Genomic DNA, 24,294 nt, shown 5'->3' on the forward strand with positions numbered 1-24,294 from the left:
ATACATTTAATCTATATTATCATATTATTGGTTATTTTTTATAGAAGTTAGTAATTAAAGAAATAAATTCACTTTTACGGCCTTTTCTCATATTTTTCGATTGGTTGAACAGTAAATGAATTGCTTTTCAAATGGGTAAAAAAAATAGACAAGTAAGTGTGATGATAACTCATACATTTCAGTAACATGAAATTTTGTGATAGTTAGTATTAGAAATAAGATTTTTTATTGTAAAAAGAGACTTTTATATTTTTCGAAAAAAAGAAAATTTGATTTGCGAAATAGTAATTAATAATGTTTACCTTTTTTACTTGCTTTTCTATCTCTTTTAAAGAAAAAAAGATAGATACATATATACAGATATTGATTGCAACAAATTATTCAATAAAATTATTTGTTAAGATGTATTAAATCATGTACGAGAAAATAAATGAATATCTTTATATCTATATTTTTTTGCTTCAAAGTATTTTATTTGCTATACTCCTAGCTACTCATTTAAATATTTATTTTTTAATATTACATCAATTAATAATTTTAAGGTTAGTGTATTATATACCCTAAAGTTAAGAATGGTATTTTTTATCTGCTTATGATATCTTTCTTAATATTTTTAGACTTAGGAGGGATTTATAGCAAGTTACTTTTGATCCCTTATTAAAATTATGTATTTATTCTTCATTATTCATGGACAATATTCGATGTTACCTTAAAAAAGGAATTATTTAAAAAAAAGTTAAACGGGTAAATGTTGTTGTAAGTAAATTCTTTTAAATTTGGAAAATTTAGGAAAAATCAAAAATCAAAGCTTTCACCAGAATTGTCATAGCTAATAGCAAAAAATAAATAGATTTGTAGTCTTAATGATTAAAATTATAATTACATGTATTTGAAATTTAAAAAATTATAATTTTTTTACTGAAAATAAATTGGATGATATATTGATTTGATACTATGCAGAATTATTTATCTTGACTTGCGATAGTAAAGTAAAAGAATATTTTTTAATTTATGATCATTATTCTTTAATTTAATTAATTTATTCATCATCCTTAATTAGTAGAGACATTATCGTCTATCTATCGCCAATATATTATTCGTATAAAGATTTGGGGAAATTTTTTCTTTTATCTATTAATTATCATCCTCTTCATAAATAAAAATTTTTTTCGATACTAATCATAAAATCCTGATTAAATAAATAATTGATTATTTCTTACCTTGCTTTTTTAACATCAAGAAAAAAAAAATCAAGTTGTAAACGAAATTAAAATTTTATCTTTTCATAAGCGGTTTATGAAAGAAAGAGAACAAACATTCAAAAACTTTTTTTTTGAATTTTCAAAAAATATTTGATCTTAAATTTTTGCAACAATATTTTAATTGCTTGCTGTATTATGGACGAAATGTATTGTTTTTAACGCGCAATACTTTAGATTAAATTAAATAGAAAGTGATTGACATAATATTGAAATATCTCTATTAGATATATGAATAGAGAAAAAAGATAATTTGGAGGAAGTAAAAACAATTAGGAGTTTTTTATAATACAAAAGTATAAATTACAAAATAGAATTAAATATTTTATATAAACAAATTATATATATTAAATTTAAATTGATGTATCAGTCATAATATATTAACTTAATGGTTATGTTTAATGAAAAAGAGTGAGTGAGTAAGTTTATATGAAGAAATTGTTTGGTGGTGAGGATGCGGTGAATAAGAGAAAGTGTTAGAGGAAGGTATGTGTATGTGTATGTGCGTGAGATAATATATTTATTGATTTTACTTGCTATAATTAATTGTCTGTTATTAAATATTTGAAAATAAGGTTTGTTTGTTTGATTTCTTGGTTTTGTTTTTTAATATTGAGGGGTGGGAATATTAAGATAAAGCGTCTGTAGCTTAATTTTATGTATTTTAATTTATCACCAATTATTTTTTCTTTAGATTTTCTTTGCCTTTTTCATCTGCAAAGTAGATGAATAGAAAGAATTAATAGGCTGAAAATACAATTTTATATTCCGATAATTTTAGGTGATTAATATAAATAAAAAAATATGCTTTTTAGAAGTGAGTTAGAGTACATTGCTTTTTTAAGGAGCATTTTGCAGCCTTAAAAGCGTCTATTTTATTTATGTGCTCAATTAGTATCTTTATTTTATTATCCATTCTAAGCATCCTTTTTCTTTCTTTATCTACCAAGGATATCGTCGAGAATCTCTTCAGAGGTTTCGATATACAATTCTTTCATTTTCTTTTGCTTTTGCTTCTTTGAATGGAGCGATAAATCTTCGTTGAAGCTTGTGAATAGATACTTCAAGCCTTCACTAAAATCATTTTTAAGGCAGAAGACTTCCTTGATGGACTTTTGTCCAAGAGGTTTTATTTCACTGTTAATACCTAAAGTTTAGCAGAGAGATTTGTACTCATCGTTTTTCAGGTTTTCTCTCTTAGTTGGGTTGTCAAATTGTGACCAGTATTTGCATAGTGATTTAAGTGCATTTTTTTCTAGGTTTGGGAATTGATGAGCAATTTATGACTCAAATTTATCAACGTAGGTAGAAACATTTTTAAAGAAGCATTTAAGAACTTGTTTGCGCAATTAATTTTTTATTTATGAGTCATAACCATAATTTTTGTAGGGATCTTCATTATTGCGTGTTTTAGCTTACTTATTGTCTTTTGATTCTTTACTATTGTTATCGCTTAAACAGCTTGATAGCTAGCTTTAAATAAATTCGCTATTTAAAGGGTTTTAGTACATTTTTACATGCTATTTTCTAAGGTTCTTCTCTTCTTTCTTGGATGTTTTAGATTTAAGAGGAGTGCTGCTTGAAGATGATTAACTTGAATGCAGAACTCTATTAAAAGTTCCATTTTTTTCTCTATCGCCAGTAGATTTTTATTTTTAGAACCCTTTGTTCTGCCCATATTTTAAATCCTCAACGCTATCTTATTAATTTATATTTTGGATGAGAGATTTATTTAGGAGATTATTTTTTAAATTACTATAAATTTCATTACTGGTTCTTTGGTTTGCAACAATTTTATTATTTTGTGAATCATTTTTCATCTGAACTGGAAGTAACTTTTATGATAAGAAGATTTAAGGGTTATGGCTGAATGTTAAATCATTTTGATCGATGTCTTTGAGGCTGGCTATTACCTTGCCAGTACTGAATATATTTGAGCAGTCCTCTGTCTTCTCTCCGTGGTTTATGTGAGTAAGGGAAGAAGACTGTTGGATAGATTGAATTGAAGGATTAGATGCTCTTTAAGGTGAAAGAGTATTGCTATATTGATTATTAAGTATTAATCCTTTTTGAGAATTACTAATTGTTGTGGAAGAAGAAATATCTTCAGAATTTTAAAAAGGAGTTATCCCTTAAATCGTTTTGTCCTGAAGATTCACATTTTTAAGGGGAGGTAAGAGGCTTTTATAATTTTGAAGATTTTATCTATTTTGTTCATTTTATAGCTAGTTTTAGCTTTCTTAATTTTGCAATTACATTAGTTCATTTGAGCTGGCTAACAATATTTACGCATTTGCTCCCATATTTTTTTACATTATTAATTATTACTAAAGTTGCTAAGAAATTAGAGCTTACTAATTCAACTCTAAATGATTGAGTGGAATTTTGTTAAAATACATAGATTAGTTTTCAGCAGGCAGGATCATCTAATTTGCAAACAATTGGCTATTTAATTGTTAGAATTGATTCATTTATTAATTTTGGTTATTAACCAATAATAACTGGTCATTCATTTTTGCAGAAATTTGGTTTAAATCTTTATTTATCTTTTGTTCGTTATTAGATTAGATAGTTTAGCCAATTAAATTATTATTAGAAGTATTCAACAAATTGGCATGTGCTAAGAGTTGAGGGTTTTGAAAGAATTATTGCTACTGCTGCTGAGATTATAGCAACATAGCAGGTTATTAAAAAATTAATAAATTTTATTATGGATTGTTAGAAGGTTCATTTTATATATTTAGTTTTTGAAGTAAATTATTTATATTGTAAATGTCTTATTTTGTATTAGCTAGTTAGGCTGGTTAAATTAAGGGCAAGGCAGATAATTGGTCTTATACTCCGAGAAGAAGTGGTTATTACTATGCCATTTATAATTATAAAACTGGTTACATGAAATTGTTTCTGATTAAAGCATAAGGCACTTCACTAGGTAAAATATTTTTAGTTTAAGAAAGTTATTAAATTTGCAAAATATTCGGCTAATCTGAAGAATTTTGCTATTGAATTTGAGCTAAAAGATGCATACCTGAGTTATCCTTAATCAAGCTTTGTTAATTAGGTACCAAATTAAAAAGAACTGGGCATGTTATATTATCACTTGCATTTTGTAAATGAGAGTTGTTTACCGAGGATGAAGAATTAGACTCAAACTGTTTTCCTTATTGGTAATTTGAATGTGAGATAGTGGAAATAGCTTAAGCTTGATTTTTTTAATTCAACAATTGTTGATAAAGAGCAATATTGGCGAAGTTATAAGATATGCCTTGGTCAATTTTGCTGTCCATTTTTATTTGTAAGAGGTTATGTAAATATATATTATTAATTTGTTTTGATAGAATGATTAAAGTAGTTCTTTTCTTTATACTCTTTTGATTAAGAGCTAATTAACAAATTTCAGAGGTATTTTTATTTTTTTAGATTTTTTATGCTTATTTGAATTTTTTATGTTTTTTTTGTTTTTGATAAATCAAGTATAGATCCCTTTCATTCTTTTAATTACAAATAAAAAGCCACCAAAGTTTAATTATTATCTAAAATTTTTTCTTACAATTATAAAAAGAATATTGATTAATACTCAAAAATTATTCAAATTACGACCGGCCCTCCTTGGATATGATTTCAATAAAAAAGAAAATTATTAAGTAAGTAATTATAAAATTAAGATAATGCGGTATTAGTCACAAAGAATCTATATCTATTTATCTATCTATTTTCATTTACAGGACATATTAAATAAAATTTTAAAATATCTCCTGTTCTTTTATTGTTAGATTATAAAAGTGATTGCATATGTTATTTTTTTGAACCAAGCAAATACTTTATCGCTCGCCTTTCTTCTTTTATAATTTCTCTGGTTTATACAAAAGTAGTATATTAATTAAGATATGTTAAAAAAAGATAAAAAACTAAAATTTTATCTCACCCCTAAGGGAAAATAGTTGAATAAACAATAGCAAATATTTCAATATTATTAAGCATTTTAAATACTTTTTATAAGTTTAATTAAGGCTCCTAAAATGCTTTTTACTTCTTTTATGAATATAGCTTCATTTAAGAAAAATTGTAAATTTTTAAATCTAGTGCTCAGAAAATCTGTACAATGTTTAACTGAAATTTTCGAGAAAATTAATTTCGCCATCCTTGAAAATAGAAAGAGACTAGTTACTCTAAAAATAATCGCAAAAATAAGAATTTTAGATTTATTTCATTTAAGAATTAATACTTTTATATTCGGTGTATGACAAAGCCAATCAAATAAATAAATATTTATTTATGTTCGCTTTTTGCAAGCTAAGAAATTTTTATTTCACTCATCCAATTAATTAATCAATCAATCAATCGCTTTGTAGATATCAAATAAATAAAGTATTTGATTCTTGATAAAATTTTCTAATTATCTTTTTGATATGTTTAATAAATGATAATTAATTAAATAGAAACTTAAAATTGATAAATTGATTGATTGATAAGAATCACCCAAAGTATTTACACTCAGTAACCACAAAATTATTTAACAATCCCTGAAAATAATGAAATAAATATTCCTTTTAGCTTTATTTTGTTAATTTGTGGCTTAGATCATTTTTTGTTGCATATTTTTATATAAACATAAAATAAAAGTATTTGTTATAATTTTTTCATACAAATATATATTCTATGTTTGTTTCTTTTTAATTAAAATGTATTTTTCTTTCAAGCAAAAAACCAGTATTTATTTATTTACTTTATTTTTCAGTTCATTTAAATAAAAAATCCAAAATAACCTAAAATTTAATGTTACCTACCCGCTTATTTATTTAGTTATACTTTTAATTAAATATTTCTACATAAAAGCAAACAAAGGAACCACTTATTGACTAAATAATTAATTAGTCTTTTATAATTCGTAATTTTACAAATATTACTTCAATAGAGTAATTTCAATTTTCTTTCTTTTGCTTTTTTTAAAAAATTAGAAAATTCGTTTGATAGAAAGAATTCCCCTCTTCCTTATTATAATAGAAATTCTATATTTAATTTACATTATGCGATTATTTTATTCAAAATTAGTTAATTACCTTCCAGTTCTATTAAAAGTAATTATTATTGTGACAATCTTATTTGTGTTTTAGTAAAAATAAACATCAAAGATTTTTTTTTAGAAATTTTAATTTTATGTTAAAAAAAATGCTTTCAGTATTAACAATCTTCAATTATCCTTTCACTAAATATTTAAAAGATTCCCCAATTCTATTAATAAAGATAAATCTTTTTTTAATTTTTCTTATTAATTTTATTTGTTATGCAAGATTAATTAGATAGATTAAGTGACAAAAATTTGGGATATTTTTCTAAAATTAAAAATCAAAATATATGCCCAAATATATGGTTTGATTTTTCTTGTTAGACTATGGTAATTAGATATTAATGTTATTCTATGAAATTCTGATTATTTGTTGTCTTACTATTTTTTGAGCTATTCAAATAAAAAACTTTCATTTTTTAAATATTTAATCAAATTTAATTTACTGTCATTGCAAATTTAACATAACTTCGCAACACTCACAAATATTTCTTTATAAGATGGAACTCTTCTTAAAGTTAATCTATAATCAATATATATTTTTAAAAATACACATTACCACTTCTTCTTCCTCTAAGATAATAAGATATAAGGCTACATTCTCAAAGTCTGATTATTCTCCGTATTACTTCTTTTTGAAATTTCAAAAAAAATGACTTCATTTTAAAATAGTTAAATCCAATTTAATTTACAGTCATTTCAAATTTAACATAACTTGTTCCTGCTTACAGAATTTTTTTTATGAAATATCTTCGTAAATTAATTTGGTTTTGCTAATTGAAATTTTTATCATATTTTGAAGCCTTTTGCAATTATTATCATAAAAATCATCTCCTTCTTTTTTCTACATACAATTTAAAAAAAAAACAAAGCAAATAGATTATTTACATAATCTCTGCATATAATTCTACAAATATTTATTTGAATTTTCATATGATAACGAATATAATCAAATCATTATTAAAGTTAAGGAATCTATAAGAGCATATAATTGAGCTAGAACAATTTTTTGTAAAAACATTTGATTTAATCTCTTCTCGCTTTCTTGCTCTCTTGAAAATGCATTAATTATACATAAGTATACACTTTACAGTTAATATGATTAGAATATTATCAAACGCTTTTAAGCATGGTAAATATATTTAGAATAATCCGATAATAAAAAAGCTTTTTATGTTACTTTAACATAACCTTCAATAATAAAAATATGAAAATGTGAGTGTTATTGCTTGAATCTTCTTTTTGAGTATTATAGCCATAAAAAATAAGAGAATGGGAGGGAGATAGTTGAATTTTCTTAACATATATTTGATTTTAATTAACAATATTTATCAAATAATAATATTAAATTTATTGATTAAATTGTGACGTAATTATCCTCTCAAATTCATCTTTTAGTTTATCAATTTTGATGGAAATTATTTGTATCACCCTAATTTTTGTTAAAATAGCCATGTATTTAAGAGCAATGTTTCCTTTTTAAGAAATAAAGAACTTTTTTTATTTTAGATCCATTATTAATTAATTAACATACTGTTTTTAAATATGTGTGTGTTATAGTTCTTACTTATATTTCCTTAAAATTTTAAATTGAGTTTTACTTTTATCTCTTCATAAGTTATTAAAATTTAGCATTCTGTATGCGTATCTTCAAAATTTCAATCAACATTTTATTATCTATAAAACTTTTATGCTGTAAAAATAAAATACTTTTAATAAATTAAATTTCCAACATAAATGACTTAATTTGATGTTTTTATTAAAATTAAAAAGATTTTATTTTTGTAAGCTTCAAATATAAGATAAATTAGCAAAATTCTTAATTATTTTCAAATAAATAAAAATGATCATATTTTTATGCTATCATTTATGTTTTAATTGATATGACCATCAATCATCATCGAAGCAAGCAGATTTAATTTAAAGGATTTAATATATTTATTTTTAGAGTTAATCAAGATTGAATTTTGAAATACTCCTTATTTATTACACAAAAAATTCAAGTTTTGAAACCTCAATAAAAAACAGAAATGTGATAAAAATAAGATCATCAAAACAGTCTTAATTTTATTGCTCATAACCTGTAACGAAAATATTTAGGTAACTTAAATTGTTGCTATTTAGCAAAAGAGGATAAAAATGAATCTCTTAGTTGAAAAATATTTATTTTTCTATTTATATATTTATGATATCCCCTTCAAAGATCTTTGTAAATTTAGGGTTTAAAATAAGAAGAAATATTACTTTCAAATCATAGGCCTTCCTAATTATTTAGCTTCTATACTGCTTAATGGCCATATTTAAATAAAGTTTTAAAATAATATTTAGTGTTTTCTAAATAAATATAAATGCTAAATTTGTAAAAATGTAGTTTTTCAATTTTTAAAACTGAAATAACGAGTAAAAACAGTTTGAATATAAGAATGTAATAAATTATATGTAAGCTATACTCATTCTTTCTCTCTTTTTAATTTAAATTTTAATAACAAAATTTTACTAGCCGACCTTTAGCAATTCTTAAAATTAGCGAGATGATTTCCAATTACCTAATTAATTTAATTAAACTCGTATAGCCAAATCATCAATCTATTTTTAAATTTTAGTAGTAAATTTATAAAAATATCTGGTAGTCTTAAAAATCGATGTTGAATATTTTCATAGAGAAAAACGTAAGCTTAAAAGGCTGATGCACTTCGTGATTAGATGCAATATTTTTAATTAAGAAATAAGAAAGTGAGAAAATAAATTGAAGTTATTTATTTGAAACTAATTTATTTGCATTCAAAAATAAATATAAAATTATGACAAAATTCAAAACTTTCTCAATAAAGATTAGTCATTTATAGAAAAAAATTAAAAATGTTGTAAAAATGAATGATTTCTAACTAAATTTTTTTTGTATACCTACTTACCAAACTCAGAAAATTTAAAATTGACACCTAAAAAAATATATTAAAAACACTTTGATTTCAATATCACACCTTTTAGGATTTTATGGCAATTAGAGAGTAGCTTTATACAGCTAATGATTAATTTTTGTTTCAAAAGATATTTATTTAAAATTTTTCCAGAGAAATTTAACTCTGTGTAATCAATATCTTTTATTTTCTGAATTTTTATTAAACAAATTTCTTCAAAAGCAAATTATTCAAATTAGAGCATAATTTTCATTTGTAGACTTTCAAACAGGAAGATAACACAATTAAGATAATTAGATTTTCTGATCTTTTAAAAGGTAGTAGGGAAAACTCACTCAAAGAGATTATCTATTAATTATGTTTTTTGAAAAAAAATATCTGATTTAAATTTTTAAATCTCTAAAATGGGAACATGATAGTTGATATATTTTTTTTTAAAATTCATACTTTAATCCAATTTAATTAAAATTAGAAATCTTCTAAGCATCTACTAAATATTTAGAGGTAAAACATAATTAAAATCAAGTAAATAAGTACACACAAAAGTGAGTAAATTAAAAAAAAATAAAAAGAATACTTGTTAATTTAAACGGTTTTTAATTTGACAAAGATAATAGTAATAAGTTATTTGATGATAAAAATTACAAATTAATAATTATTTTTTAACAACTTTTTGAAATTAAAAATAAAATTTTTTTCATTATTTCTCAATAGATTAAATTAATTTTCAAATATTTTAAGTACAAATAAAAAAATTACAAATAGATCAGCTCTTGGCTTATGTTCATTAATTTTGAAACAAATTTTGTAAGTTCAGATTTTTAATTTTATTTTGAAAGTATTTTTTTGCACATCAACTATTTCTTAAATATTATTAATCTAATTCTCAATACTTTAGAGTTCAAATAAATATAAAATAACCAAATTAAGTAAAAATCTAAATCTGATATATTTTGATTAAAAATTATTTTATTAGTTCTAATTAAATTAAATTTTTATGAAAATTAAATTATTGGATAAAGAAAGAATAAGTATATAAAATATTGATAATAAATTAATTATTAATAAAATTATTCTATTCCAATAGAATTTACTTAAGTAAGTAAGCTTGAGAGATCGAATGGAATATATTAAATTTAATAATGTAAGATTAAATTTTGAAAAATTATTTAATATAAGTAAAAGACAGTAATAAAAAATTTACCTAAAATGTTAGTAATAGAAACACTTTTATAGGAATTTATTTTTTTGATTTACATAATTTAGCAATGCAAATTTTGATTTACTTAATTTATAAAAGTATATTTATTACATTTTTTTTATATTCTTAGTACATCTTCTAAAAAAATATAAAATTAAAAGATTTTATGTAAAATTAAATAAGCTGTTTGCAATAAATTAAATTACTCATTTTTAATAAACCTTAACAAAATAATAAAAAGGAACAAATAAAATAAATACTTAAATAATCTCACAAAAAAGAATCTAATTATTAAAAAGAAGTCTATAATGGTATAACTGGAAAGTAAAGATATTTAGGTAAACCTATAATAAAATGAATGTGTAAATAAGCAAATTTTGAATACTTCGATAGAAAATTTATCTAAAATAAACGAGCTAAAATCTATAATAATAAAAAATAAATTATCAAATTATATTAAGACTGAACCTGACTAATCCTCATAAATTTCTAGCCCAGAAAAAACCAATAAATATTCCATAAAATATCGTCGCAACAGTTCTATAATTTAGTAGAAAAATGGGAGACTTTTAAGCGAATCTTCAAGGTACAATCAGAAAATCTAAACCAAAAATAAAAGCCTGCTTTCTTCTCCTACTTCTCCTCAGATGAAGAACAAAAGAAATTTTTAAAGTAGAACTAACTAAAACTAGGTCTAAGAAGAGTTAAATGCTTCTTTTATAGTTATATAAAAAGGAATTTAGTAGCCTAGGGTAAGGACATCTTTACCATCTTGTCTTTCATCCTATTAAAAATAAAACAAGTAAAATTAATAAACCCATGAAAGTATTAAAACAGATTAATAAGCTTCTGAAAGTATAAATTCTAATTAGTAAGGAATGAGAATTAGAAAGATAGTTGTTAGCTAGAAAAAGATGAATTAGCCATTTCAAAGAAATTTAGAGAGAGATAGTGAAATGTCAAGTACATATCGCTCTTTATCTAGGTGCTAATCGAAATCTTAAGGTGTAGTTTATCAAAACTAAAGCGTCTTCCCATCAATATAAAATAAAAAAGATATAAACCTTCAATTAATAAGCTAAACTATGGATTGCTAGCTTTAATCAAATGCTTTATGTCAATAACTAGCTAGTTAACCCAAAAATAAAATTATTTTAACCTGCCCTGATGCAAGAGTGAGGAATAAAAATAATCTTTATTACCATTAACAAGTGAGAGAACAAATATCACAATAAAACCCCTTTGCTTAACTAGACTCATAAAAAAAGATTAAAACAGAAAATCAATATCTTGACAGCAGTAAGAGTGAGGGCGAGTAAAACAGTTTTTCTTGTCTAGAAACTTGCTATGACATTACCCAAACAACAACCACAACAGCAACTACAAAACTATAAAATAATTCTAGTATTCAATAATTTTAAGCTCCAGATTAACTTACAAAAAACAAAAAAATAATTGAAGATTGTAATCTAATTTAAAAATAAGAAGAAAATAATTAAATACATGAAATAGAATGTAACATAAATTCAGAGTATTAAGCATTAAATTAAAATAGATATTTACCAAAAATGTATAAATACCAAAGCATAAAACTAAAGCAATCTATTAAAAATAATTAAAAAATCTTAGAAACTCCACCTAAAATTGATAGGCTTGCTTAAAAAATGAAAGTGCTTTCAGTTTACAATTACAACAAAGCGATTCGTACCTCTTATTCACCTGACAGTATATAAGATATAAGTAACTTTTACTAAGAGGCCAAATCAATTATTTCAAGACAAAACTATTCTAATTTAATACAAGGTGACAAAAACAGCTTTACAATAAAAGTCACTGCTCCATCTCTTTAATAAAATTAAGATGAGAATATTTGACTTAAATTATAAAAGTTTCAAATCAATATTACCAAAATATTTTTCGGTAAGAAGTAAATGGATAATAAATACTTGAGGAACAAAAAGTTTTGCTAATTTTAGAACAGAAAAGATATTTTCACAAAATATTTAGATAGATTTTATTTTGTAAATAAATAAGTCAATCAAGATAAAAATTAATAATCAAAATTTGTTTAAAAAATTTTTCTAAAGAAATTTTAATAAAAAATATTTGTATTATAAATTAAAATAATTGTTTAACAAATTTGTAAAATTAAATTTATATTAAAATGTTATTATATAAAATTAATAATAAACTTTGTATTAAAATAATATTTTAATTTCAGTTAAAATGATAGAAATTTTACTAAATCAGAATGAGAATTTTTATAAAAAAACCAATAATAAATAATAGTAAATAGTAAAAAAATGATCTAATTTTAGAATTAAAAATGAGGATCATATTTTACTTTTTTTATTAAACTTTTAATTGGAAGAATTTCATATTGATACATTATAAGATATAAATAGAGCTAAATATCTCCAATAAAATAAGATTTATTTTATTGGATATATTTTAAAGTTATTTATTGTAAATGAATCCCTCTTCAAATAATTTAGTCTATAAAACAAACTTAGAGGATCTTGGAAAAAAATAAAATAAGAGAGAAATTTTATTTAGTATAAAAGAATTTACACTAAGTGCTACGCAGCTGATTTTAAGTTAAGCATTCAGTGCATATACAATTTAACCTTACATTAAATTGAATAGATTAAAAGCTTGAAATCAAAATTAAAATAAAACAATAGTCAAAATATAGCTTCACATAAAGACTAAAAGTTTAATTTATGATAGATTATTCATATTAATTATCCCAATATTTTTTAATATTATTTCATTTTTGAAAATAAATTTATCATAGATTTTTAATACACCTTTTCTGGTTTTATAAATAGATAAAAAACTTTTAAGTATAGTAGAGAGCTTAAGTAACAAATTTAGTTTACTTTTTTTTTTAAATAAAAGATTTCATCACTTGCTTCAAATTAAATAATTTTGATTAGATTCTATTATTGGCTATAAAGCTTTATTACTTTTCGTAAATTAAGATTTTATGAAGGTTTATTACTTTGAATTTTAATTAAAAATTCAGAAACCTAAATAATAAATAAAGGATTCATTTAAATTGCGAAACAATATAATATCAAACAATCAAATAATTAATTAAAAGTTATTGATAGGTTAAAAATGATTTAAAACCAAGAATAAAGTTTACCTATTTATTTAGATAATATGAATGTCAATTAAGAGTTTTTACAGTCAAACAGAAAAACTACTTTAAATTAACAATCAATGAGATAGAGAAATGCTACTGTCAATATATCAAACAGTTTTCATTAGGATCTGATAACTAATGAATCAGAGGGTGATCTTCTGCTTAACTACAGTGATATTCAGCAAAATATTTTAAAAGATTTTAAAAGTAGGAGTAGAAACTACTCTGAGTTGAGATAAAGTGTCTTAAATTCAAATGAAAATAATCCTAATGCATAAAGCAAGTTTTTAACAAGGGCTTTCTATTCTAAATAAAGAGTTTTAAAGTATTAGAATAGGAGCAATGAAACTACACATCTATCATATACTCCTTAAAAATAATAAAATATAAATGTTAGCACTGATGCAGCAGTAAATTTTTAGAGATAAATAATCAGAAGAACCGCAACTGCTTCTCACCCTTCTGATATACGATTCATCAATTATAGAGATGATGTAAGCAGCTCTAGAGGAAGATTTTAAACCAACTATTCACTAAATAAAATAAAAAGTTCTATGAAACAAACCAAAGAAACCTAGAGACAAAGAATGTATACACTTTAAGATACTTTTGTTTTAGAAGGTAGAAATGCAGGAATAGAAAGATCTTTAGATTAATCAACCATTTTAAATTAGTTACCATTTAATAATAGTAAATATGAAAAAGATTAAGGAAAGAAAAAGAAAGTAATATATAGTAAAAAATCTACTTCACCCTTAAACAACTGTAATGATAACATTAATGCTATAGAAAAATCAAAATTGTATGAAAAATAAGATTTTTTGTTAAAAGAATTAGTTAATAGCAGCCAAGATTACCATTAATTATCAGCTGTCATATAAAATGAAAGTCAAAATATAAAAAAATCTTAAATTGTATCTCCTAGAATATTAGAAATCGAAACTCCATCTTTTAAATAGCAGTAACTCTCACCGATCATGTTTGAAAATCATCATTAAAAATTCAGACCACGCAAGTTAGCTGCTAGCCCATATAGTAGATAAAATACCAAATAGAGGAATGATTCTTAAAATAATTTGCAAAGTAATTACCAATAAAATTATTTATCATTATTTCCTCTTAAAGATTCTAAATTTCCAGATTCTTAAACAAAAGATTGTAAAAACCAATTAAATAATAGCCATCAAAATACTGATTAGAATGTAAACTAACAGTAATAAAACTTGTAATATTTTCCCTACAAAAAAATAAATCCAAAATTTGAGTTCCTTCATATGAGCTAACTTAACAATGAAACTGCTGTAACATAAGCTCCTTATTTCTAAAGAACAGAAATCCTAAATTAATTTTACCCAAAGGTATTTCCTAGTAAAAAATTAAAACCAATAAAAATATACGAAATATATTGAATTTATAGTAAAGTATTAACAAAAATAACAAAATAAACAAATTATAAAAACCAAATCATAACAAAATTTAAAAAAACAAACATATTTAATCGACATAACAAAGCATATATAAATAAGTTTATTAAATTGTATATAATTTATAAAAAAGGTAATATATTTATTCCTTAATATTTCTAATTTAATTAAATTTAAAATATCTTATTTGTTGAATAAGTAAAGCTAAATTTTATTTCATCTGGAAATCAAATATAAAACTGATTATTTTAATAAATATTTTATTTAAAAAAGAAAATTTTATTCATTAAATTTATTATGTTAAAAATAAATAAATTAGATTTTAAATTTTCAATTCCCATATTGTCAAGTCTAAGGAAATAATAAAAAATAGTATTTAAGAGAAGATAGTGATGATTTATGACTTACTTTATTTATATATTAGATCAGTTAGATTTATAAATATAAAAAATATTTTTAGACTTTTATTAAAAATGTATTTTAAATTTGTACCGAAAAGTAAGTATTTGAGAGTATTTTAGTGGATTAATTAAGTAAGTAAATAACCTTAAAATAATATAAAAAAAGGGCTAATTAGAACCATTAATTTAATTACTTTTTGTATTTTCTTTACAAATATTGTGATAAGTATTTTCCAACTTTACTTTTTTTATCTATATTACATAAAAATTAAATGAAATTAGAAAATAATCTTCACTTACAATAAAAGTGTTAACAAAAATATAAATATATATTACACTCCTAAATAATTTCAATTAAGAAATATCATATATATCAATCAATTAAGATATTCTTTTCTATGAAACAAAATGTTGAACTTAACGGCTCTATTGAAAATAAATCTCTAATTAAAATTGTACCATACATTCCATTAACTAATTTTAACAAATCTATGAAATCTTAGATAGCTCAAATGTATTTGAGCCACTTTGGAGGTTCTTCTAATTTAAATAGGCCAAGTACAATTAATACTACTGATAATAGGACAAAAAGAAATTAATCATAAGAAATATAAAAAAATAGAAAATCAGAACCTTTAATTAATCTTGCTCATGAGAAAAAAAATTTTTTAGATGAAGAATATCCTTCGATTGTACTCCATCCTCGAGAAAATAGGTACATGTTTGAGAGAATTAAAAAGAATAATATAAATTGTAATTAGTAAAATCCATAATTCAGATGTTAGTCAGCTTAAAAAGAAAGCAAAAGGAGTATGAGCTTTGGCAGTATGATTGGAATTAATCAGAGTACAGCATATAATACCAATTTTAGCAATTCAACTCTATATAAAGAGTCAACTCCAACAACCAATCACTCTAACTATTCTGATAGCCTGTAAATTTCACCTTTAAAAAAAGCTAAGAAAGTTATAATAAGCTATAAATCTGGAAGATCTTTATCTAAATCTTAGTCTTCTTTTAGTGAACTATCTCAAAAAGTGATAAAAGACATAAATTTAAAAAAATAAATGGATTGTTGGGTCAAATAGAATAGTTCACCATATATTGAATATTAAAACACAAACTAACTATTAACCTATACAAAGAATTCCCACTTTACAAATATTGTTCTAAAATAAAGTATGGCTGCTGCTTCGAGCATAAATGTAGCTCCAATAGTTACAACAAGATCATCTAACTAAGGAATAAATCCTTTACAACTCCAGCAAGAATAGTAAGAATAAACAAAGTAAAATTCGTAAAATAAATAATTAAATCAATAGCAGTAACAGAATCTTATTAAAAACTTACAACATTTAAAATAATAATAAAAAACAAATGATTAATAAAAAGAATAGATTTATTATCCCATATAGCCGTTTTAATCAAAATTTAAGATTATACATTAAAAAAAAGTGCTTGTAAAAGATGTTTTCTGAAAATGCAAAATATTAATATTATCTATTTTGATTTAATTTTTTAAATCTAACAAAGTAATTTAAATAATTTTTGGTAAAATAATAAATATTTTTAAACAAAAATAAATTTTAGGTTACAAATAAAAATAGATAGATAGATTAATCAATTTTTAATTATAAAATTAAACAAAATTATCATAGTTTATTTTAGTTGTTTATTTACATTAACAAATTAAATCTTAAATGACTTATTTTAAAAATTAAAATAATAAACTATTTAAAAATAATTTAATTTACATTAAATATTTTGTTTTTTGTTTTTTCAGCTTTATTAAAAATAAATGAAGAACATAATGTTAGATTAAATAAAAAATACATGGCTAAAATACATTTGGATTACTTTGGTTTGCATTTTTCTCTTGATTGAATAATATAGTCCACAAAATTTAATTATTAAAATATTAGGATCTGTATTATCTAAAAATCTTTGATTTTATCTTATTACAAATAAGATGTATAAGAAAGAATTAATAGAAGTAAAAAAAAGAGTTATCAAGATAATTTATTTGCAATTTTAAATAAAGGTTTTTTAACTAACTCACTTTTCTATATATCTCATGAAGGTTTAAAATCTATTTACTGCAATCAGAAGTGAGTTTATAGAAAAATCTGATTGCAGAGCAAAAGAAAATAATATTTCATAGCCAGATGATTTTAAGCCTCCGCTCTCACCATTAAGAGATAAGCCTGAAAATAATCCATTTCTAAAAAATTATAATAAAAATAAAACTTTTGTAAACTCACAAAGACAAGCAAAAAGATTTTCACCTATCTTCAGAAAAAGAACACAGCAGGAGGATTAAAATGAAACTTTTCAATAAAAAGCAAATCTCACAAGCACTTAATTAGTTAGTAAGTAGCAGGAATTAGTATAAGCTAAAAAGTAGGCTTAAAAAGTAAAGGTGAATTTAGAAGATAGTGATTTTTTCAAGTTTATTGAAATTAAACAAATTTCTCCTTTGAAAATGGGTAAATCGCGTAAAGACTATAATGTAACCTAATATAATGGGCTGAATTAATCAAAGATATTTAATGAGATAAATAAATATAGTTAAGACATCCAAGGGATATCTCTAACTCAAAATATTATTCCATCAGACGATGCTGAAACACACATGAGTACAATACATTCCTAATAAGAGTAGTCTGATTAAAAGACAGCTACTGAAATTTAGCTTAATTTAAATAAAAATATTAATGGAGATATATCTAACCTATTAAATTAATAGAATGGGAACAACTATGAATAAATTTTTTCGAGATAATCTACAGCAACTTAAGCTACTCAAAAAATATTTAACTTAAATTATGATCTTTCGTTAAGTAGCTCTTAAGAAAATAATTCATCATGTAAGAGAAAATTCTCTCATAAGCTATCATTGACGAATGAATCACCTATAGATATAAATAAATCTGAAGAAGGAGATAAGCACTATTTTAATTAGACATCACCATTTTACTGTGGTTTTTCATTGGATAGCTAGAATTAATTAAGTTCTTCATAAGTAAATAGTAGTACACTTATTCCAATATCGAATACTTTAGTTAAAGAATAATTACTAGGTTCAAATACTTAAGATTTTAATGGTAGTATAACAGAATACTAAGATATAGATATCGAGGCTTAGACATTTGATGGAATTTCATATTACAAGGAAAGAATTAATAGAGAAGCTAATAGCAAAAATAAAAAAATAATTTTAAGTAGACTCAAAATAAAAAATAATACAACAGAGAAATATAAAAATAATACATTAGAAGATAACTAAGAAGAAAAAGAATATACAGAATCAAACAGAGATTAAAGAGTCTTTAGATAAATTCCATTAATAAAAAACCATTAATAGAATATTTTATAATTTAGGAAAAGAAAAATAGAGTTCCCACATAAAAGAGGAGTATCTGCTTAAGAATCTCAGTATAATCCTTATTTACCAAACAACCCTTTCAATTAATTAAAATCTTATGTGTAAAGCACTTGTGAAAAAATATCAGAAAAAAGATAGTTATCTTTGAATACATCATTTAATATAGATTTTTTATAATGTAATGATAAATTAAATATTGGCAGTAGCCAGTCAAGTTAAAATAAACACATATAATTTGATTCTGACTGCTATAATTTTAGTATAGGCAATACCATTTCAAGTCAGCAAGGTTCGTAAAACGGTAATCAGTAGTAAAGTAAACAATCCCCCAAAGGACACATTTTTACAAGTTGCAGAAAACGAGTTTAAAGTGTTTAAGAGGATTTTTAGAAAACAATAGGATTAAAAGGCGAAGATTTTTTATATATATAGTCATTATAATAATATCCTTTTACATCTAAGAATTCATCTTCTAAATAAAATATATTTTATGATACTACCACAAAAAACCAAGTTTTATTAGACTAAGGCTTGGTTCCGAGCTTCTATGATTATAAAAACTATGAAACCACCTTAGCTCCAATGACAGTTAGCTTTTATGATAACAATTTTCAATCTCCTAAAAACCCAAAATCTAAATTCTAGAACTAATAAAATTAGACTGAAAAATATTATAGTGGAGCAGGATTGTGCTAACCAGTCTCACCATAAAAAATGAATCCACCTCCTTCATATTTAATTCTAAAAGATTTTGTACAAAAAAGATAAAAACCTGATAAAACTTATAACCAAATTATTGGTAATTCCAAGACAGAAAAGCCAAAAAGAATTCCAAGTGATCAATTTTCTCCTTAAAAAATTATATAAATAAATTCTCTAGCATTAGAATTCAAATGAAATAGCAACCTGTAGATACATTATTCAACTATTAATATATTATAGTATATCATAAAATTTATTTAAAATTAACATACAAAACCAATTAAAAGTTAATACATACTTACTTCATTTATATATTAAATTAAAATAAAACAGAAATACCAAAGCGAAATAAAAAAACAATAAACTTTTTAAGAATTAATTAATATCTAAGTAAATATACTATATTCTCACTAATTTAAGTATTTGAAAAGCATTTTTTTTTTTTCCTTGTTTTAATACCTTTTTAAAAAGTTCTTTGTAGATGTTTCATAAATAAAAATCCAAATATTTATTACAGTATATTTTTACTTTTGTATTTTCATCATAATTTCGGTATTATAACATTAAAAAACCAAAAAAATAAATCAATTTATAATTCAAACATAAAAAATGAATAATTTCAATAATTAAAATTTAAAATAAATATTGATGTTTAAATTTCTTGATATAAATTGCTTATTAAAAATTGTATTGAATAATAAATTAAATTGAAAATCTAACTTAATGTTAAGATTATAAAATCAAATAACTCGAAATTAAAAACCTAGAAACAAAAAACCTTTGCTGATCAGTTTTCTTCATAAAAATAAAAATAGCTGAATAAGAAAATTAAAAAAAGATGATATTTATTACTAAAATAGATCTGTGAATATTAATCTTAATTTTATTATTATAAATTAAAATAATTTTTTCAATATTTATTTTAGTGTGTTAAATAAGGAAATAATAATTAGTTTTTTTTTCAATTATAAAATAAGGTTTGTCAATTCTAATTAATAAAATAAAATATAACTTGATAATTAAAGAAATACAAGTAGCACTTTATTGTAATTTTTTTTTTTAAATTTGTTATTTATAATAGTAGAATCTACTAGATAGATTTAATTATTTATATTCTTTATTTTTTATATTTTAAAATTTGTTAAATGAAGAAAATTTTATTATTTTGTTTTTTATCAATTTATCTATTTTTTTTTAATATCTTTTAAAGACTTCTTTTTGAAATAATAATTAATTTGTGTTGGAAAATTAATTACTCCATTATATTTTAAAATTTTTAGAGACATTAATTTTTTTGATATATTTTTTCAAAAATTCGAAAGTTGATCATTTTTTTATAAATGATTGGCTGATAAATTCTGTTCTTACTTAATTTTGAATTTTATAAAACGGCTGTTTTAATTTAAAATAAAATGAAAATTATTTTTATCATTTTACTAACTAAATTTATTTTAGATGATCAATTAAAAAATTGAATTTTTAAAAAACAAACAATAAGATCAGATTAAAGCTCAATCAATACCTATCTTACTTGAAATATTGTAGCTAATTTTTTATTTTATTTTAATGATTAATAAAGACTATAAATACTCCTTAAAAGGCCTTTGGAAACAGCATGCAAACGTAATTAATGAATGACTCTTAGTTATTTAGATAAAAGATAAATTATTGTTTATTTAAATATTGTAAAATATAGATAGATATGGATGGATTTTCTAAGAATATATACAATTACTAAATAATTAAATTTATATATTTATTTTATATATTATTCAATTATAACTCAATTTAACAATTTATATTAAAAAATTATCAATTATTCTCGTTTTTAAATAATGTATTTGATTAAAATTATTTATTTTTCATTATTCTTTTTTCTTAGTGTTATTAGCATGCTTTCATTCCAAGACTCGTTTGTTATTGAGACCTATGATTTCAACAGCACATTTTTGAGGCCCTTAACTTCAATATTTAATTTTTATTGAAAGAATGATGGAAGGGATTGCAAAGAGGGATAAGGTTTTGTTGAAATATTAGTAATTTTATAGATGATCATTCAATAATTTATTTACATGATTGGATAAAACTGCTAGTTAATGTAAATGAAATTTGCATCAACTAGTTTGTTTTAATATTAAAATACTATAGATAAATGGACTATTAATAACAATTAACTAGCTTAATTTAAACATTTATAAACAAGTTTCAAACATTTAAATTGCAAGGCAACATATAAGTGAACTAACTATTCACAGAAGCTTAGCTTTTTTCAAGCGTGAAAATATTAAGGCTAGTTTTCAACTATGTACAAGAGTTTTATTAACAATTTAGTTAGGTTTAAATATATTTATTAACAAAAATTTGACAATTTTTAAGAAAAATGATGTTCTTCAATTTGAAATGGCAAGAGTGAGTGAGTGAGTGAGTGAATTGTGTGTGAGTGATTAAGTGAGTTAATTTTTCTTTAATTGTTTTCAAAACGTAAAAAACATTTACCAACATGAAAACAAGCTAACCATAATAATCGATCAGAGTGATTTATTAACAATTCTAAGTAAGACCCAGTATTATTGAAAAAGTTAATAAATAAAATCACACTGATGATATTACTAAGCGATGAAACTAATTAAAGAAACAATACGTTGAAACGCTTAAAAAATTAACTCAAATTTGGTTGATTTATCTGCAAGATAACATACTGACTGACTGAATGTGATGTGATACCTTTTTTCTTCTTAAAATTATTCATTTCTTTACTTAGACCATTAAGATTAAGACATTGTAATTATTGCTATTAATTTCCATATTAAGTTATATATAGGTGCTTTGAATTTCTTGGAATTGAGCATAAATAACAATAGAAAGGATAAAGTTGTTGAGAGAAGATATTCAAGCATTAACAGCTCCAGATTGAATGAGAGAGTTGATGAGCTTCATGAAGTGGTTGAATCTTTGAGGTGAAATGAATAATCTATAATTCAAAAGCTCGAGAAGTTCGAATTAAAGAGAAATGAGCTCCTCAAGAGGAATACCAGCAATCTTTTGTGCATAGTAAGCATCAGTGAAATTGATGTCTTCATAGAACTTGACACTCAACCAAAGGCATATGGCCATAAGTCTATATTAATAATAAGAAATTGATTAATTTAATGGTTAAGAAAAATAGAATTGTTTGTTTATTTGTATATTTGTTATCTATGCTTTTATTGTGAAGTTAATGGCTCTATAATTAATTTTTTAGGTTAAATACAGAGGGATAATCTATTTATTTTTATAAGTTTTTGATATTGGAATAGAAGGATGTAGCGAAAAATAGAGTGAGAGATAGCTCTCTTTTATATAAGAATAATCAATCAATCATACGTTTTTATTTTTTAGCGGAGAAATATTGATTAATTGAGTGGAAATTATAAAAGTATCCATTTTTTTAGTAAGGGGGGTTTTTCAAAAATTTGCAGATGCACTCTCTTTGATTTTTTTTGAAACATCTACTTACTTTAAGTTCTATAACTAACTAACTAACTAACTAATCAATCAATTAATAACTCCTCTCAATTAACAGAAAATTTCTTTTTCGAGTGTGCAGTTAATTTCGCCTATTTCTCCTCATTCCTTCCTTGCTCAGTCACGAGTTTATTTATTCTCTCTTCCACTCCTTCTCATTCGAAATTCATTTAATTTTAAAGTCCAGAATTTAATATTTTTTTCATCTCTTAAAATTTCTATTTAGCTTGAATGAGCTTCAGTAGCAAAAATCAACCAGGAAGAATATTTTATTAGTTCTAATCAGATCGTATGAAATTTATCCTCAATAAAAATAAATGGAAAAGCATAGATGTGTAAAATTTTAAAAACTAAAATGAAATTTTATTAAAATAATAAATTACTTGTGAACATTGATGCGACTATAGTTTAATTTCTTCTTCTTGTTTAGTCTATCGAAGAGTAACAAGGCAAGAATGAAACAATTATCAGAACATTCAGTTAGTTCTTTAAGTCTTTTAACATAAGAAGCAAATGAGATTTTAATGCGCTTGTTTTCTTCTAAATAAAAGGAGCAATTCTCAAGGTATTCAGCGTCTTCATTCTACAATTAGTAGAGCTCAAAGGCATCCTTCCAAAGGTCGTTGACTACCCAATCAGTCAATTTAATAACATTAATCTTCTTTTAAGAAATTTAAGAAGATGAAATAGAGCTTTTAGAACTTGATTTAGATTTATTGCTGTTCTCTAGCTTGTCAAATTGTTCAATAATTTGCTAATATTTAGCAGCGTTTAAAGGCTTTTAAGCAATAATTGAAGATTGTGATAAGGAAGATGATGAAGTTGAGACAGATGACAAAGAGCTCTATGACATTTGCTTGGCTTTAAGGGTGCAGTTTTTATCTGAGATTGAGTTAGCTACAATAGAATCAAAATTGTCGCTTCCACAAGTACTCAAAAAGTGTTCAGGTGAATTTCCATGATATAGATCAGTCATTTTTTGTAATTTTAATTATCAGATTTAAATTTTAAAGTGGATAAGTAATGAAGTTGAATGTTTGTTTTATCAAGGAGGCTTGCGCTTTGGATTTAGATAAAAGAAGTGCGCAACTATGTTGTTTGTGATGATTTTTCTCAGTCTTGGAGACTTTTAAATTCTTTTTGAATGAATAAAAGAGATGGTAAAAATTTAGCAAGGATAGTTTGCTTTTTGTTTGAGGATTTTGTATTTTGGAAGATTTCCTTTTAAAAATTAATAATAAAATTTAGGTTTTGTGATTGATTATTTTTCAAATAAAGAGAGGA

General features: G+C 22.8%; 6 protein-coding genes across 6 annotated transcripts; 4 read left to right on the forward strand and 2 right to left on the reverse strand. All coding sequences in view use genetic code 6, as the record gives it.

Moving 5' to 3' along the window:
• Positions 1-2,146: 2,146 nt before the first annotated feature.
• Positions 2,147-4,720, reverse strand: TTHERM_00294900 (hypothetical protein; the record flags this gene model as incomplete). Its single annotated transcript, XM_001013122.2, has 2 exons — positions 3,016-4,720; positions 2,147-2,958 (listed from the first exon to the last, which is right to left on the reverse strand). Exons 1-2 carry the CDS (start codon positions 4,544-4,546, stop codon positions 2,147-2,149), a joined length of 2,343 nt encoding a protein of 780 aa, XP_001013122.2. The 5' UTR covers positions 4,547-4,720.
• A 6,031-nt stretch (positions 4,721-10,751) lies between these two features.
• Positions 10,752-12,317, forward strand: TTHERM_00294890 (hypothetical protein; the record flags this gene model as incomplete). The annotated part of the gene is made up of 1 exon (XM_001013121.2): positions 10,752-12,317. The coding sequence occupies one exon, from the start codon at positions 10,752-10,754 to the stop codon at positions 12,315-12,317; it is 1,566 nt and encodes a 521-aa protein (XP_001013121.2).
• A 1,207-nt stretch (positions 12,318-13,524) lies between these two features.
• On the forward strand, positions 13,525-15,003 carry TTHERM_00294880 (hypothetical protein; the record flags this gene model as incomplete). Its single annotated transcript, XM_001013120.2, has 1 exon — positions 13,525-15,003. The coding sequence occupies exon 1, from the start codon at positions 13,567-13,569 to the stop codon at positions 15,001-15,003; it is 1,437 nt and encodes a 478-aa protein (XP_001013120.1). The 5' UTR covers positions 13,525-13,566.
• Positions 15,004-15,751: 748 nt separating this feature from the next.
• Positions 15,752-16,897, forward strand: TTHERM_000294869 (hypothetical protein; the record flags this gene model as incomplete). Its single annotated transcript, XM_012796905.1, has 1 exon — positions 15,752-16,897. The coding sequence occupies exon 1, from the start codon at positions 15,818-15,820 to the stop codon at positions 16,895-16,897; it is 1,080 nt and encodes a 359-aa protein (XP_012652359.1). The 5' UTR covers positions 15,752-15,817.
• A 503-nt stretch (positions 16,898-17,400) lies between these two features.
• On the forward strand, positions 17,401-19,701 carry TTHERM_00294870 (hypothetical protein; the record flags this gene model as incomplete). Its single annotated transcript, XM_001013119.2, has 1 exon — positions 17,401-19,701. The coding sequence occupies exon 1, from the start codon at positions 17,494-17,496 to the stop codon at positions 19,699-19,701; it is 2,208 nt and encodes a 735-aa protein (XP_001013119.2). The 5' UTR covers positions 17,401-17,493.
• A 2,694-nt stretch (positions 19,702-22,395) lies between these two features.
• Positions 22,396-23,986, reverse strand: TTHERM_00294860 (amine-terminal domain cyclin; the record flags this gene model as incomplete). Its single annotated transcript, XM_001013118.3, has 2 exons — positions 22,396-22,624; positions 23,394-23,986. The coding sequence occupies 2 exons, from the start codon at positions 23,984-23,986 to the stop codon at positions 22,396-22,398; spliced, it is 822 nt and encodes a 273-aa protein (XP_001013118.2).
• Between the last annotated feature and the right edge of the window lie 308 nt (positions 23,987-24,294).

The sequence above is a fragment of the Tetrahymena thermophila genome (genome assembly GCF_000189635.1).
Source record: "Tetrahymena thermophila SB210 genomic scaffold scf_8254688, whole genome shotgun sequence".
NCBI lineage: Eukaryota > Ciliophora > Oligohymenophorea > Hymenostomatida > Tetrahymenidae > Tetrahymena > Tetrahymena thermophila.